Raw genomic sequence first — 17,228 nt, 5'->3', positions numbered from 1 at the left:
CAACAGCAACAGACTGATTAAAGCGAAATGCAATTCACTTGTCGTGGAATCAGCATGTAATTAAAAACAACAACAAAATAACCTGATGATTGTTTTTCATGAGGGAATCAAGTAATGTATGAGCAGTAGGAAGAAGGTTTTGCTTTTCAGTGTGGAAGGTTGTCCTCACGTCACAAATTTGTGTATTGTATTTCACAGTGCAACTGATCTGGCATGGAATCGTCTCCATAGTTGTTTTCCCCACATACAACTGTGCTTTTGTTGACCAGCCTAGTTGAATATATTGCTTGTGCACTCAATCCAGAAATAATAATAATAATAATAATAATAATAATAATAATAATATGTTTAATTTATATAGCATCTTTCCAGAGCTCAAGGGCATACACAATAATAATAATACATAATTAATAAACGGTCATGGACAAACACAAAAAATTAAAAACACAGTACAGATTGTTAGTACAGTCATTAAAATATATTCCCCAGCCTATTTGGGAGTGTTTTAATGCATATGTGAAACACCAGGCTCTTGTATTTGTTCTCATTCTCATATTGGTTTATTGTGCCAGTTAAACTGTACTAAACTTATGCTTGCTCTTTGCAGGCCTCATTCACCGATATCAGCCTGTCAAGTCAGGATAAGGAGGGGGCCACTGCTTTACATTTTGCTGCCAGTAGGGGGCATTGTCGCATTGTGGAGAGGCTGATGCGCACGGGGTCAAAGGTCATCAAAGACGACTGGGGTGGCACTCCTTTACATGATGCAGCAGAGAATGGGGAAATGGAGGTATGGCCCTAATTTTGTGTCTTTTGAGATGGTAACGACACCCCTAGAAGCTGGGCGCTTTCTTGTCAGTGTCAGAAATCATATCCTAAATCAGCAACACTGATGAATTATACTTATTTCAGTGCTGCAGGATACTTCTGAGCCATGGTGTCAGCCCTTCAGAGAGAGATGTGGATGGCTTCACTGCAGCAGATCTGGCGGAATATAATGGCCACTATGATTGTGCCAGATACCTGCGCTCTGTGGAAAGAGACGTAAGGATGACTTTTTTACTTTTGTCTACGAGGTCAATCAGAGCAGCTCAGACCTTTGAATTAGAGTATGTGTAATCTGTAGGTACACTCAGTACCCATACCTGAAATAAAACAAACAAAAGAAAATCCCTTTATTTGCGTGAGGGGTATAGTCATAAATCTAATTTTACAGTTGGAGCACCCTCTTGCCCATCCCTTCAAGAAAGTAATGATTTTAGCATTATTTATGTCTTTTCCATACACAATGATATTTCAAATGTTGGGAACATGGTGGCTTGGTGGTGCAGCAGGTTCAATCTGGTCCCTAGTTCAATGAGGACATCCTGTGCATGTTTTTTTCCGTGTCCATGTGGGTTTGTTCTGTATTCTCTGGTTTCCCCCAGCTCCACAAAACATGCTAGGAGGTTGTTTGGCTATGCTAAATTGCCGCTAGATGTGAATAAGTGAGTGCGTGTTGCTTTGTGATGGACTGGCATCCCATCAAGGGTGTATTTCTGCCCCACTCCCAATATTCCCAGGATAAGCTCCAGATCTACCACAAACCAGGATACAGTTGTTACTGAACAAAGAATGTTGGGCATTGCTAAGTAAAGATGCCTCTTTTTTTTTTGTAAAAAAAAAAAAGTATTTTACTGCTTCTCCACCGCAGGAACTTTCCCCAGGAACTAGGGACTTTTGGAGGTACTCTGTGTGTTTCCACCTCAGGGACCAGGGTCTAAATTAAGTTCCGGGTAAAATATTTAGCCCTTGCAAAGTCCCTACTCGGGATGTGGTACTTTTTCAAAAGCCAGGAACTTTGGCGGGTAGGACTTGGGTGCTGAACATGCTGAGTGGTTGAGTGCACGCAGCATTTTGTTTTTCAACCACCATTTTTAAAAGTCTGTTGCGGTGCGTACAGGAACTGTTGTTTATTGCGATTCAAATCAACACAATGAAGTTTCTTAAAAAATATGACCGATGGACCGACGACGAGGTTCTCTCTCTTTCCCGCTCTCCTTACATTACCACATTTGCATTTGACAGTCTATGTAATGCAGGTTAAACTGTGCTGTTTCCCACTTATTCTGCTTTTTCTATTTATTAATGTGCTATTATTACAGAAATGCTAAACACAGCCAGTATGTCATTTTCTAAATCATTTACTAGATATTATTTTACATTTTATTTACATTTTCCTTGGCATGTTATTATTGGCTTAACCTAGTGTCAGACTCAATGTTATGCTTCTCATGTCCATAATGCTAAAAATGTGAGTGCAGCTTTACTTTTGGGGCATAAGGCAGCCTGCATCAGCCTTTCTGAACTTCAAAACAGCAATTTACCTTTAGATATCAGGATGACGATCATCCAAAAAAAATATCTCAAATGACATTAAGACTAGGCAGAAAGACTCAGCAATCATGCCAGGTACTGATCCTGCCATGTGGAATCATTTTGCCTCGCATACAAACTGCAATGAAATCATAAGCCCCATATTTAGTTACTCCTGTCTTCTGACCCCAAAGCCCATACTCAGTCACCCTGCATGTTTTGACTGACGCATCTGCTTGCACCTAAACCCAGTCTGAAAGTGTGTGATTACGAAAGATTCTGAAGTGTGTGTAGTCCAGAGCTATTGAAGGAAGCGTTCATGCTAGAGCTCAGTGATCTTCAGTGGCCTCCATGGCCTCTTCAGGACTCAAGCTTTTTCATTTTGCATGTTAAGCAAATGGTTAGCAATTTGAATCAGGAATTTCTGAAGCTGTGAACAGTGGTTAAGTTGGACAGGTCACATCCACTGAACTCAATAATAATGCATTTTAAAAAATCCACATCCTCATCAAATTGAAAATCTAACCAAGGAAATGGTATAAGGGAATCAGGAAATGAATTAATTTTATTGGAACAGTCTTGATCTATTCTAACGAAACCATAATCTCTATTGCTCTAATTCAACACTTGTAACACATTACATATTCATATTCTACAGTTAATACTAGCACTGTGTATACTATTAATCTATCTATAGGCTTGTTGACCCTCCAAGTATGACCCTCCTCTATGTGTTGACCCTCCAATTTTTAACAAGGCACTCTTTTATTGTCCCATCACGATGTGAGCACGACCAGGTAATAAGTTCCTCAAAGATTTAGCTTTCCTTAATTAATTCCTATATCAGTTTGTTTGATCTGTGGCAATAATTGTGATTAAACTGTAATAAAATATAAGAAATTCCAGGTATTCAAACACAATTTTGAACAGTAGTGTTTACTGTATATATTTTATGGATTGTGTAAGATATTGACACTAATTAATTTTTTTAAAAATTTTTTGTAAATATACTTACCAGTCTAAAGAATTCTGGTTATTGATGTAACAATATTTTAAATGTGAACTTAACTGAAAGCAAGAATGAAGCAATACATATTATTGCAAATATGGGTTTTAGAAGAATGGGTTTTAATTAATGCAAAATATTAAATGAATTCTTAAGCTATTTACTGTTTACTGTTCAAACTATACTGTTTTCTAATTTGAATAAGCTCCTGACAGGATGTAAATGAATAAATGAAGAATCTGCAGATCATATCTTGATAGAAGGCTGAGGTGCTATCAAACTCCGGAAATAATCCACCCTCTCTGAACAATGGGGAGTTAATTAGCACAGGTGGGTTGGAGAGGCATCTGATGCTGCTGTGTGCACTCTTTACACTCTGTGAGTGTATCGGTTACTGGCCTGGCTCAGGTAGAGCCGGTTACGGGATCCACACAGCTCACTTTCAGAGTTTTTACTGTTCCACTGCTTGGAAGAAGAAATCTAATCCAGAACAGGGTTAGAGAGCAGGATGTTTGTAGGCCTTAGAAGTGCACCTGACTTGTTTTTAATTGATTTTTTTTATTATCTTTTCCTTACCTTAATGCTCCTTGCTTTAATCATCTAAGGGGGAAATCACTGGTACAGCAGCTACAGTTCATTTGAAATCCTGGAAAGCATTTTTCCACTGTTTTTACAACAGTGCATATGGTAAAGTGGTACAAAAGTCAAGAAAAAGTTAAAAAAAAAAAAAGAAAAAGAAAGAAAGAAAAAAAGATTGTGCAACTTCAGGGAAATTATTTTGGGTGAGAGAAACTTTCATTTTTCATTTCATTTGTTAATTGCATTTGCCTCATAGCTCCAGTGCAAAACGAACAAAGCAAACATCAGACTTCAAATATATCTTGGCTCAATATAGGATAACTGGAAAGTTGTGATTCTTTTCAATATAGAATTCACAATCTGACAGAACTACAGTCATAAATATGCATTACACTGACTCAGGCTAACAAGAAAATCAAGTTATTAGGGGGTACTAGGGGAAGACATGCCTTACATCTTTTCCAATCATGTTTTAGTCTGAAAAGGACCATCAGACCTTTCTGTATGAATGAGTATTTATCAACTCATTATTCAGGTCATTTATCTGAGAGCTAAATTATATATATATATATATATATATATATATATATATATATATATATATATATATATATATATTTACATATATATATATTTATTTATATTTATATATATATAAAATTATAATTATAATTTTATATATATATATATATATATATATATATATATATATATATATATATATATATATATGCACCGAAACTAAATTTAAGTGCATATACCGATACCGATAACTGATTATTCTGAGTGATATCGGCTGATACCGGTAGTTCTGCCTTTTCTGCCTTCTTTTAAATTAATAATAATTAATTCCACAATTCTGTGAGAAATGCAAAAAAAACTTTATTCTTTCCATTTCAACAAGTTGTTTCACAGTAACTGGTCTCATAAACAGAAAACAAATGAACTCAAATGAACATTAACACATTAACTAAATTCTGAAGATTAAAGTAAGATTTATTAACTTATTGAAGGTTATTAATTCATATTAACATTGACTGAATTCTAAAAAACCTGTTAGTCTCACATTCACTCACCACAAACAAAAGCAACTGGTACTAAATTATTTAACTTTTTTATATATTAAATGGATATGAATTATACTACTCTACAAATATATTTTTTCTGTGCAATATATACTTTTTTGTCAACTCATCTTCATTTAAATCTTTCAACGGTGTATGTTAATTTGAGTAATGTGTTTTCTGAGACCAGTTACTGTGAAACAACTTGTTGAAATGGAGAGAATAAAGTTTTTATTTGCATTTCTTTCAGAATTCTTTTAATCATTATTAATTTAAAAGAAGGCATAAAAGGCAGAACTATCGGTATCGGTATTGGCCGATATCACTCTGAATAATCAGTTATTATTATATAATATATATATAATTTTGAGCTGTTTATGTAAAGCATAGTCTACGTAACTGTAATTTGCACCTGTAGCCAAGAACTACAGTAAATGAAAGACTTGTTTCTCACAGGAATATGCTAATTTGCTTGATTTGAGAGCCAAAGCAAAACATGACGAGAGAAAAGAGCAAAAATGTTAGAGTTGACATGGGAGAACGTCAACTTGGCAATATTAACTTCAGTAAGAATTGGCTCATGTGACTACACTGACTTGAGAAAAACATATTTTATTATGTGTTTGTTGAATTTTCTCAGTTTTGCAGCCATATTTTACACAATGTGGTCATGTTTTTGTTTGTTTATCTTTGATCCAATCCTCAGTGGTCCAAAACACTAAGTTTCATAATTTCCTAAAAAAGAAATGGATATTCATATATGTTCCATTCTGTATTACATACTTGCACATTGCCTTGTGGTTTTTATGACTTTGTTCCTCCTTAACACCGTTGGGTCAAGCTTTCACATTTCCTCATGGTGCCTGTAATGGATTGTTTGGGATGTTGGCCAAAGAGTTGCGTGCTAGGCATTTCCTCATGTTTTGGTTTCATCCCAAAGAGGTCACTATCCGTGAATATAGCCCACCACTCTGTGTGCTGGAGCATTTTTTTTTTAAATAGCTGAAATCCAACAACCAGAGCATAGGTTTTAGTTACAACACAAATCTGTGCCTTCCTCATTTCCTGTTAGGCCTGGAATGGAAGAGACCAGCTGTGTCAAAAAGCAACACCAATGTAAATGATTGAAAAATGTCCTTTACTAGCTTAGCTAAAAACATATTGTGAGGTGACATTAGATGCTATGAATTAGTGGCATGGCTTATTTGATTGACAATATATCAAAATGCAGCATTGGTCTGAACAGCAAAAATCAGGCCTCGTAAGTGTATTGTCTCAAGATTCCAGGTAGTGATTAGAAGTTTATGGTAAAATGGCAACCTGTTTTGAGATATTTTGAGATAATTCCATTTACACTAGGTTAATGAAAGGGTATCAAGTGCAGATGTATTTTTATTTAAACGTAACTTCCTGACTGTAGTGTGTGGCAAGCGGAAGAATTCACTTTCAGAAAAAAAAGAGTTTTTTGTGACTACCACTTGCTTATTCCTGGGCTATCTTCTACTGGCAAGGAACTGCACTTTTGTGGAGCATATTTTGAATGGTGGATCCACCCATGATTATGTCTGTGTGGATTATGTTACCCATGATTATGTCTGGGTGGTGACGCATATGGGAATTTAAAATGACTAGCACCCTGAAAAACTGAAAAGGGTGCTATTTTCTTTATTTTGTGTTTCAGTGATTAATTTATCGTAGAAAATATGAAGCATATCTATTGTGTTATGATCTCTGACCTGAACATATTTCAACAAAATCTTAGTGCGCAATGTCCATAGTGAGTATGATGTGGCTTAGCCACTAGAGGGTGATAATGGAGCTGTCTTCTGCCTATATCATGGTCTTAATTATCAAAGCAGTATCGTCAAACGTGTTTCTTATCAAGCCTATAGTCCTATTACAAGAACACTCATTGTTTCATTCCTTAGTGCTCTGATATTGACGTTAAATCAAGTTTACCACAAGTGGGCCAAATATTCTTCCTGTAACAGCTGTATACTGGCATGAGTCCCATGAACAAAGTGAAATGAAAGGCATGCCGGTTAGTAAAACATGACAGTGACACTGTATCATGGGTCTTTGTACACTTTTCTGGAGATCCGCTGCCCTAAAACACCTGATCCAGTTAATGAAGGACTTGTGGAAAGATATAAGAGCCAGGTGTGCTTGTGCAGTATAATGGTCAGGGCAGCTCACTGGTAGATGATATACTGCCTCCTGTTGTTTCATTGAGACAGTGAGGTCGGTGTTGTTGGTCGTATATACAGTAGAACCACTCAACTGTGAAGGTGAACTCATAATCACCTCAGTAGATCATTCAGTTATAAAGGGTCTGAATCACCTGCTCTTGCATTACACTAGGGCTGCAACAACTAATTGATAAAATCGATAATTAAAATAGTCGACAAGGAATTTCATTATGGATTAGCTGAGTCTGTGACGTCACTGTGGATAACCCCCGTTTATCCACATTTCTATGAATAAAACACATCTGTAAAACAGCAGAGGTCACAGAGTGAGCTGCTGCAGGAAAAGTGCACGATCCAGGTTGTCCAAAACATGAGAATGTTTTATATTAAGCGCTTCAAACAAACTCGTAAGTGTATTAACATGGCTTGACGGGTCAGATGCTGCAACAGATGTGTGTGCTGTTTAATGTGTTCCAGACATGTTTTCTTCAGCCCAGAAATGACATTTTTCATTTATATCCTTATCTGTAAATGTTAGAAATTCACACCAGTATTTCTATTTTACATAAAGGATGAGCCTTTATGACAGCAAGCGAGTCTCCATTAAAATTGACTGAATGAGTGCGAGTCCACGCATGCACGTTAATCAAACAGCACACAATAGAAAGGAAGCTAAATACCTCAAATAACTCAAAAATGTTGTTTGATGCTATATTTAGTGATATTTAGAAACTAAAGTAATTGTGTTTTCATGAGAGCAGTAACTGTAATGGGATTATAACATGTAATTGTATATAAATGTAAGAAGTGTCATACATTTACAGAATAAAGTACCATGTTACTGTGTTCAAATGAGTGAATGTGTAACATGTCACTGCAGAACATTCAACCTCTTACCAGTTAACACTATTGTGACTTCTGCTTTAAAGCTTGTGGACAATGTTGCTTTTTTTGTTTTCAAAATATAATCCTTTGCACAGTGTATAGCATAGCCCACATAGATATATTTAATACGTTTATCATAGCCTTCAATTTGCACAATGTTTGAAGGACAACATTGGCCAGAATATGAAATAACGCTTTTTTTTTTCTCAAAAAAATACAGAAAATAAAAATTGCAGTTTTAATCCAACTAATCGAATAATCAAGGAAATAATCAACAGATTAATCAATTATCAAAATAATCGTTAGTTGCAGGCCTACACTACACACCACTGATCAATTCAGTAATCATGTGTTTTCCTACAGATCCTCTCTCTGACTCAACAACATGTCGTTATTCGAAAAACACAGTTGCGTGTTACTGATCTGCGATATCTGAACCAGGAAGGCCAGTCGGAACTGGGCACAATAGGATAGACAGCCATGCCAAGAGGTGCATTATGTTGCCTCTGATGAGGATTTAGGTGTAGTGCTATGCTCATTCTTCACCACACTCTGAAATGCAATTGTGTAATGAAGAAAAAGAGGAGGAACAAATGAGACCATGTTATTTCAGTGCAGTTTATTTTTTGTTGAATTGTATGCGCTTATAGAAAAAAGGGGGGTTCATTCAATGATTATTTGAATAATTAATCAATGTTAGCTTCCTAAACTGGTTGTAATTGTGACACTGTCTGACAGGAAAAATCTCTGATGTAGTGATGATGTATGTAGAGATAAACCATTAAGGATTCCCCAAGAAGTACAAACCAAAGGACCCTTAAGAGTGAAAGACAGAATCTTTTTTCTAAGTAAAAAGGTTTGGTGGTTCTTTTATCTTAACGTCAGATGATGTTTAGTGCTGGAACTTTTAGTCTTGAATGCAACACTGAATAAATTGGCAGTGTTTTAGTAGCTGATTGGCTTTAATAGTTTTTTCAACAGTTTTGTCAGGTGGCTAAAAAAGACTTTGAGAACCAGTGTTCTTCCAAGATAAGCACAAAAAAGTGGCTTAGGCCACGTGTGGCCTAAGCCAAACGTGGCCAGAGCTGCCAAGGATTGTGAGGGGAGGGTGGGAACGCAGGTTCGATGTCTATCTGCTCTTCATTTGATTAGACAGACTTCCGTTGCTACTTTTCCATAGAGCCACTGTTTGTTTGCATGTGGCTGTTGGTTTAATCCTACATTAGAGTCACTCCTGGCCATCCAATCCACTGTGTTAATTATTGAGGACATTCTCCGATCAGAGTGAATTGCTTTTTGGATGCAGTACCATCTCGCTAGTGATTGTGATGCTGTTGATGGTGTGAAGTAGAGACTGGTTTTGAGCTGCAGAATGTGTGTTAGCGAGTTGTCAGTCACAGGACCGTGGATAACTTGCAGGTTCAGAGTAATTTGGTAAGTAACGGTTTTCAGATAACATGTTTAAAGAGGAAGTTGATTGTTTATTAAATATTGTTTAAATATGAGTTATTGTGTTGTTGTCTTAAATCATTTGGAATTTGCATCTTTATGCGTAGCTTTGTCCAGTTTATCAACTTCTGTGCATAATGATGTTGTTTCTGTTCTCATATCAGTATCTTTTTTATGAAGACAAATTTATTGTTGAATAAATTTGTGCTAATACCAATTTTGAATATTTGTTACCATGAGAAGCATTGCTAGTTGCTAATCATGAGCAAAGAAAGAAGAAGTCTTGTCTCACATTAGTTACCGAAGCTTGTGTCATCACAGCCTTCTGGTGATGTTTAGTTGATGCATATGGACTGTTGTTGGTCTGTTGTGTTTAAATGTGTGAGCATCATAGGGAGAAAAACTTCCGTCTTGAATACAGGAAGTATAAATGTAACATAGGCATTTGGGAAGTGATGATATTGAAACAATGTGCCTGTGCCATCTATACACCTCACAGATCAGGCCTGTTTTAATCATTCTTTTTATGAGGATAACATGTGTTTACAGTACAAGGATTTAGATTAGGCTCTTCATAGCATTTCCACTCCTTTTACATCGACTTTCAGATGCACCAGTTCTACAATGTATAAACATAATTTAAGATCATATAGTTTGGTTAAATGTTAACTTAGGTGGGTTGTAGTAAAGCTACCAAGTCTTAAAAGAAAGTGTGTTCTGTACATTGTGTGCGAAGACATGAGGTCCAGGCTCTGACCACCATGTATGGGTATAGGGAGAGAATGTATAGGTGTAGATCTGACCATTGTTGTCTCTGTCATGTTTGTTAGATTTACCCATTCAATTATATATTACCCATATATTATTTGGTTAATGTACCATTCTTACTTTAGCAGTGACACTGGCATGGTAATGTGTGTTAAGCTGGTATGAGTGTATCAGTTGCAGCAGTATTTCTTAGGTTGAATACGGTAGGTGTACACAATAACCTTGCAACTCCATGATCTTTATAAAGGCATGCAGGTGTATCTGTTGAAATTCTAAGCTACATTTGTCGCTTCCAACTTTTCTGTGTTTCCAGTTTTCTCATATTGATCTTGTTTTCCCATGTTAAGTATCATGCTTTTTCTCAGATATTGCCCTGTAAACTCTGTCTGCACACATTTATATAGCACAAACATTACTCGTAAAATGTCTAGAAAAAGAAGTAAGTAAGCACACAAATAAAATGTGTGCTTTGACATAAGCAATGCCTCCCATTTGGATATGTCAAAAAATATACTTATGAAAATATGAAACATTGTGGGCCATTGTCACGTCAACAACAGATTCAGCATTACCTTTCACTTGTTGTAGCCACCAAGGACTACAACACCCAAACACCAAAAAGAATGTTACATTCACCATCTTACTGATCACACACACCTGTGCACAAGTTCTGCCACACTATTTAATGACTCAACACACACACCTGCACACATACATGCATGCACGCTTTTTGCTAAGTATGCACTCTGTGTCCAAGCTACTAGTCTATACTAAGCCTTGCATTCTACGCTATCGTTACCTTTTTTTCTTTTTTTTTAAAATCTTGTTTCTGGTTTGTTTGTTCATTGAATATTGCCTAGTCTATTTCATATTTTTTGTTGGTAGCCTGACCATTGCCTGTTTCCTGTTTAAAATTTTGCCTGTCAATTTGGATCTGAGATCAATATTTATCAATAAAGCTTCCTTACCCTGCACTTGTGTCCATTCCTGCTGCCTGACAGAATAATTCACCACCAAAACGGATGCAGTGGGTAATCCCTAGCAACAGGCTATGGTGGCCCAGGGCCATCTAGTTGGAGAACAACAGCAGCAAATAGCTATGATTCACACTCAGCTAGCACAACTGCACACCATCATGATTTCAGCTTTGGCTCCCTTGGAGGCACCCTCTCTATCTGCTTCTCCTCCACAAATTGTATGTCCTGACAAATACATAGGTGATCCTGCCATGTGTAAAGGGTTCATGTTCCAATGGTCCTTGTACTGGATTTTCATGCCAAGAAGAATGGTCTGAGCAAAATACATTCACTTGTTTCATCAACCTATTGATGGACGAAGTGCTAACATGGGCAAGAACCAAGGAGGAGAACAAATATCCTCCTATGATCATTTCCTCCAATTATTCTAGCACGTCTTCAACCACTCAACAGAGGGCCCTGAGATTGGAGAGAGACTCCTTACCTTCAAGTAGGGTAACCTAATTGCTGCAGAATTCGTACAAAATGTCCGTTCCTTAGCTGCGGGCAGTGGCTGGAATGAACCAGCACTCGTCAGGCTGTGTATCAGGGGTTGAACACTGATATTCTCAATGAGCTGGCAAGTCAGGATGAACTTGATTCACTCATCAACCTATCAGTTTGATTGAATCTCTTGTAGAAGAGTCGAGAGAAGGTCCACATGGACACAAAAACCACTCTCAAACCCCAAGTCATCAAGCCCATGAAGCTAGGTCAAGCCAGACTCACACCTGTGGAGTGCCAAAAGCAGCATAAGGAGACTGTGTTATTATTGTGGCAGCCAAAGCACCAAGTGGCACAATGCTCCTTCAGACCACTAGTCAAGACTCCACAGTTGGTTCATGACAGAGCCCACCCTACTCCTCCACAGTGAGCATCAAAATTTCTATCTCTTTCTATCTAAATTTCTGTAATTCACACTTCAAGTGAGCATGCTCCACCAGGAACATATCTCTTTTGCTCCTCACCCTCACAACCATGTTCCCCATAGTCTTGGGATTTTGTGGCTGCATCCACAAAATATCATGGACTGAGTGAGAATTAGCACACTATTCATCCCATTGTCTCTCCCACTGCCTCCATGTTCCCTATACCCCATCTACCCCTTGGCCCCCAAAGAGACTCAATCCATGGATGAGTACATCGAAGAGACTCTTAAACAAGGGTCCATCTACCCATCAACCACACCATTATTGACCGGTGTATTTTTTATGTTAAAAAATAAAGGAGGCCACCTGCGGCCATGCATCAATTACAGAGGGCTAAACCAAGTCCCATCAAATATACATATCCCCTGCCTCTGGTCCCCTTTGCACTGGAATAGCTGTGAGAGGCCAAAGTATTCACCAAGCTGGATCTATGCAGTGCTTATAATCTGGTCCCTATTTGAGAGGGTGCTAAATGGAAGACACTTTGGTCACTATGAGTATTGCACAATGCCCTATGGGCTATCTTGAGCAGCTGCACTATTTCAATGTCTTATCAATGATGTGCTATGCAACATGCTTGGGAAGTTTGTCATAGCATATATATAGATGACATCTTGATCTAGTCTCCCGGTCATGAGACACAAGGTTACTGGAAAACCATCTATATGTCAACGGGAAGTAATGAAAAATTTCAGTCTTGTTCCTAGGATATATCAGCATTTGTGGAGTTTTTATGGACAAGGACAAAGTCATGGCAGTCAAGAACTGTGTTTTTCAATTTCTGCAGTAGATTATTTAGGGGTTTTGGCAGCGAAAATTCACTCCTAACTTTGCTGTTAAAAAAGGGACCCAAGAAACTCCAGTGGAACCCCTCAACAAACCAAGCTTTTAAACAACTCAAAGAAGCCTTTAGAACTGTTCCCATCCTCAAACCTCCCAGCCCTTCAAAGACTTTCATAGTGGAGGTGGACACTTCAGATAATGGGGTAGGAGGTGTAATTTCACAGAGCTTTGGAGAGAAGTCCAGTTCCACCCTGTTGTTTACTTCTCAAAAAGAACGATCCTCTGCAGAACCTAACTTTGATATGGGTAACAGAGAGCTCCTAGCTGTAAAGGTAGCCCTGGAGGTATGGTGTCAGGATATACACCGATTTATTTATTTTTTTAACAAGCAAATGGGTTGAAATTGAAACACTAACATCCTCTCATGCTGAGCAGGAAAACAAGGTGTGTAAATGTCTATATGAGTTCGTGAATATGATATGAGCAGAGCATAAAGACAGCTAACATACTTTGCATGGCATTGTGGCAGCTAAACCCATACAGTGATAGCTTTGTGGTGCCTCCCCTTGGCTAGCAACACCAAACTAGCCTAGTCTCATGTTAGATAGCCAAAAAGTTTACATTTTATCGGTCTGGTAGTCCGGCAAACAGTGATAACATTCGAGGCAAGTTTATGATAAATCCAACTTTTTGTCCAATTTTCACATTTTTTAAGCAATTAGTTCTCTCATAGAAGAAAAAAATGCATGCAAGCAGTCTATTTACAAGTTCTACGTTTTTTGATGGAGAAGAATCTGGGCTCAGCCCCTGATGATTAACAGTCCAGCTAACGCCCCTGGGTATGGGAAACAGCACACCATTTTTTTTCCTCTGGCTTCTCTTATCAATTGTTTTTTGTTTTTGGCATCATTCTGTGTAAACTCTAGAGACTGTTGTGTGTGAATTCTCAGGAGGTCAGCAATTTATGAAATTCTCAAACTAGCCCTTCTGGTACCAACATCCATGCCACAATCAGAGATCGCGCTTTTTCTTCTGATGTTTGATGTGAACATAAACCGAAGCCCTTGACCTATATCTGCATGAGTTTTTGCATTGCTCTGTTGCCACATGATTGGCTAATCGTAATAAATTGGATGGTGAATGTAGGTTACTACCCTAATAAAATGATAAAATGTTAATAAAACGTCAGACATTTCATACTTAAATTACTAATTTTATGACCTCACCATACATGCACTGCTCTGTAAAGTTTCATTTTAAAAATGAATCAAAGAATTAATATTATTAATATTACTTGTCATGCAGTTTTAATTAGACAGATTAGTATATCACTATCATATTGCCATATCTTCCACCCTAGATGCCAATGTGTTTTACTTTGCTTCAACTTTGTATAACCTCATGCTCCCTTTAAGGGCCTCCAATATAATAGAACACTATCACTAATGATCCCACTGTAAACATCTTGTCCATCACCGGTAAGGCCACATGTGGAGTATTTACTGCCTCCCTCATCCTCGTAATTTCTTATCAGTCCCTGTGTGGCCTGTGAGGTAGAGAGGAGAATGCGAGGGCTGCAGGGTTTTAGCATTCAGTGCTCTAGCTGCAGATGAGTGTGTTAGTTAATGGGAACCAAATGCACCACACTGTCCACTGGCTTTGATTAAAGCCACTTGTAGGAGCAGATGAGTGTGAGTGAGGACGTTGAACTGATGTGAAAGGGTCGCTGAAAGAATGGATGGGATAATGTTTTATTTCTTTGTCTCTACTCTTCATAACCCATGTTTTCCCCCTACCCGCTGTTTATCTATTTATGAATTGCACGACTTCTGGGAAGCTTTCCTCAGCTGCATCCGTGCAGTGTATCAGAGCATTTTGTATTCTTTGGACATCAAAGGCACATGTGAGAGGAAACTAGGAGAACCACCACATAGAGATGAGCAACAACAGTGTACTACTGCATATCAGCATTCCCTTTGATGTGTGTGTGTGTATGTGTGTGTGTGTGTGTGTGTGTGTGTGTGTGTGTGTGTGTGTGTGTGTGTGTGTGTGAGTGCATGCACACACGCACGCACATACACACACACACATCAAAGGGAATGCTGATATGCAGTAGTACACTGTTGTTGTGTGCATTTGTATAGGCAAGTTTTTATTTCTTGGTGGGGACCAAATGTATAGGAATATCTGATACGTTTGACCTTGAGGAGACCTTTGGCTGCTCCCTACGTGGTCGACTGCTTTTTTGTAAAAACGTTTACTTTTTTAAAAATAAATAAATAAATAAATATACAAATATATATATATATATATATATATATATATATATATATATATATATATATATATATATATAAAACAAACAAAAAAATCTGCCAAAAAACTTCCTTAAGTTTACTGAGGTTAAATTTCTGTTTAGAATTAGGTGCAGGCATAGCATTAATTAGCTCTATTAATTAATTATGTCAATGGAATGTCCTCACAAGGATAGTAAGTGTGGGGTTAATATTAGGCGTTTCTTGAGGAAACCCATTTAATCCACTCTGCACTGGATTTATTAGGGTATTATGTAATCAACCAGTGGATTGATTTAACTTCTTAATTGTTATTTCACAAGTGTTTTGATAAAACACGCCTTATGTTCCTGGCTTGTAACTTCATGTTTAGCAGGTTGATAATTCTCCACAAGGGGGAGCTTTTCCTCAATTAGCTTTTGTGTCCATGGATGTTGAAGGAGAAACTGGTATGAATTCTCACCAACAGGATCTGACAAATACAGGAACGTTTGCATTTACAAATTGTGTGTATATACATTAAATGGCTCGATGTATACACAGACTACATTCAAAAGCCTACAGGTCTTTACTGATATTGGATTCGAGAATAACATTTTAATGATAAAGCTGTTCTGAGCTACTTATTTATAGTATGTTATGCTTAACTGACCTTTCCTTCAATAAAATATGCCTCCATAAAAACCAGTAATTTACAGCCATCAGAAAGTAAAAAGCCTATAGGTACATAATCACATTATAGATCCAGAGATACATTTATTCATCTTCAGTAACTGCTTTATCCTGGTCAGGGTTACAGTGGATCTGGAGCTTATCTTGGGAGCACTGGGTGTGAGGCAGAAATACTCCTTGGATTGGACGCCAATCTCCCTCTCATGGCACAATGCACACACGTCTAGGGGCAATGTAGAGTAGCCATTCTGACAGCTGGCATGTTTTTGTGAGGTGGGAGGAAACTGGAGAACCCAGAGGAAACCCACAGGGATGCGGGGAGAACATATGACACTCCACACAGATCTCCAGCTGAGCTCAGAATCGATCCTGGTAGCCTGGAGCTGTGAGGTAGCAACACTACCCTTATTGTAATAGTCTTTTTTAATAACAATATTGATGCTAAAAAATCCTTATAATTAAGGACAGGGTTTAAGTCTGCATATAGTCAAGTCAGCCCTCCCAGGTTCAGTGTGGTATTCAGATTTTTTTATAGTGTGTGTTCAATTGTAACAAAAGGATTATGACTCTGCATAAGTCACAGTTAATATTCTAGACCAGCATGAAGCTTAGTGTTTTGGAGTGTTTTGTAAATGGCCTAATGATGAATGTTGTACAACTTGGGTATAACTCTATAAAATAGATAATTGTGTGTGTTTTTTAAGCCCCGTGGTGCTGTTCAGCTTCTGAAGCAGAGTGATTCTTTGGAAGAGGAGCAGAGGGAGAGACCAGTGGTGTCACGGAAGCCCAGCTCAGGAGATTACTACAGACATATCAGTGAAACCCAACAAGATATGGACAGCCTTAAGGTTAATCTAATTAATACTTCAACATCTGTCACTTTTAGAATATATGGAAGTATGTCCCATTTCTTGAGGTTTTATTGTTTTCAGTAATATCATCTTCAGCTTGAACTGTAAAACTTATAAACATGATTTTATAATACAATAAAAGCCCAGTCTTAATTCCTAGATTCCCAGTAGCATTACCAAACAATGAATTAATAGATGGAACAGTGAGCATAATGATGATGGCTTATGAGCTTATGATTATGTTATTGTTATTAAAAAGGAAACGCATACTGTAAACCCAGTTACAACATTTAAGGAATGGATATCCAAAACCTATAAACTATTATTTAGACTGTTATTAAATGATAGTAATACCCCTTCTAAAATCTGAAAGATCGTAGTGTTTCTG

The 17,228-nt window shown here is 37.5% G+C and overlaps 1 protein-coding gene across 2 annotated transcripts in view; it reads left to right on the top strand.

The window, feature by feature from the left end:
- The window catches only part of LOC108272105 (espin like), a 30,873-nt gene that overhangs the window by 8,206 nt on the left and 5,439 nt on the right, over nucleotides 1-17,228 (top strand). For both annotated transcript variants that reach the window (XM_017480292.3, XM_017480291.3), the window contains exons 4-6: nucleotides 608-790; nucleotides 913-1,044; nucleotides 16,694-16,837. In XM_017480292.3, coding sequence (XP_017335781.1) covers nucleotides 608-790; nucleotides 913-1,044; nucleotides 16,694-16,837 — 459 coding nt within the window. The remainder of the gene's footprint in view (nucleotides 1-607; nucleotides 791-912; nucleotides 1,045-16,693; nucleotides 16,838-17,228) is intronic.

This window comes from Ictalurus punctatus, chromosome 11 (genome assembly GCF_001660625.3).
Source record: "Ictalurus punctatus breed USDA103 chromosome 11, Coco_2.0, whole genome shotgun sequence".
Taxonomy (NCBI): Eukaryota; Metazoa; Chordata; class Actinopteri; order Siluriformes; family Ictaluridae; genus Ictalurus; species Ictalurus punctatus.
This window is presented reverse-complemented; position numbering and strand designations above follow the sequence as displayed.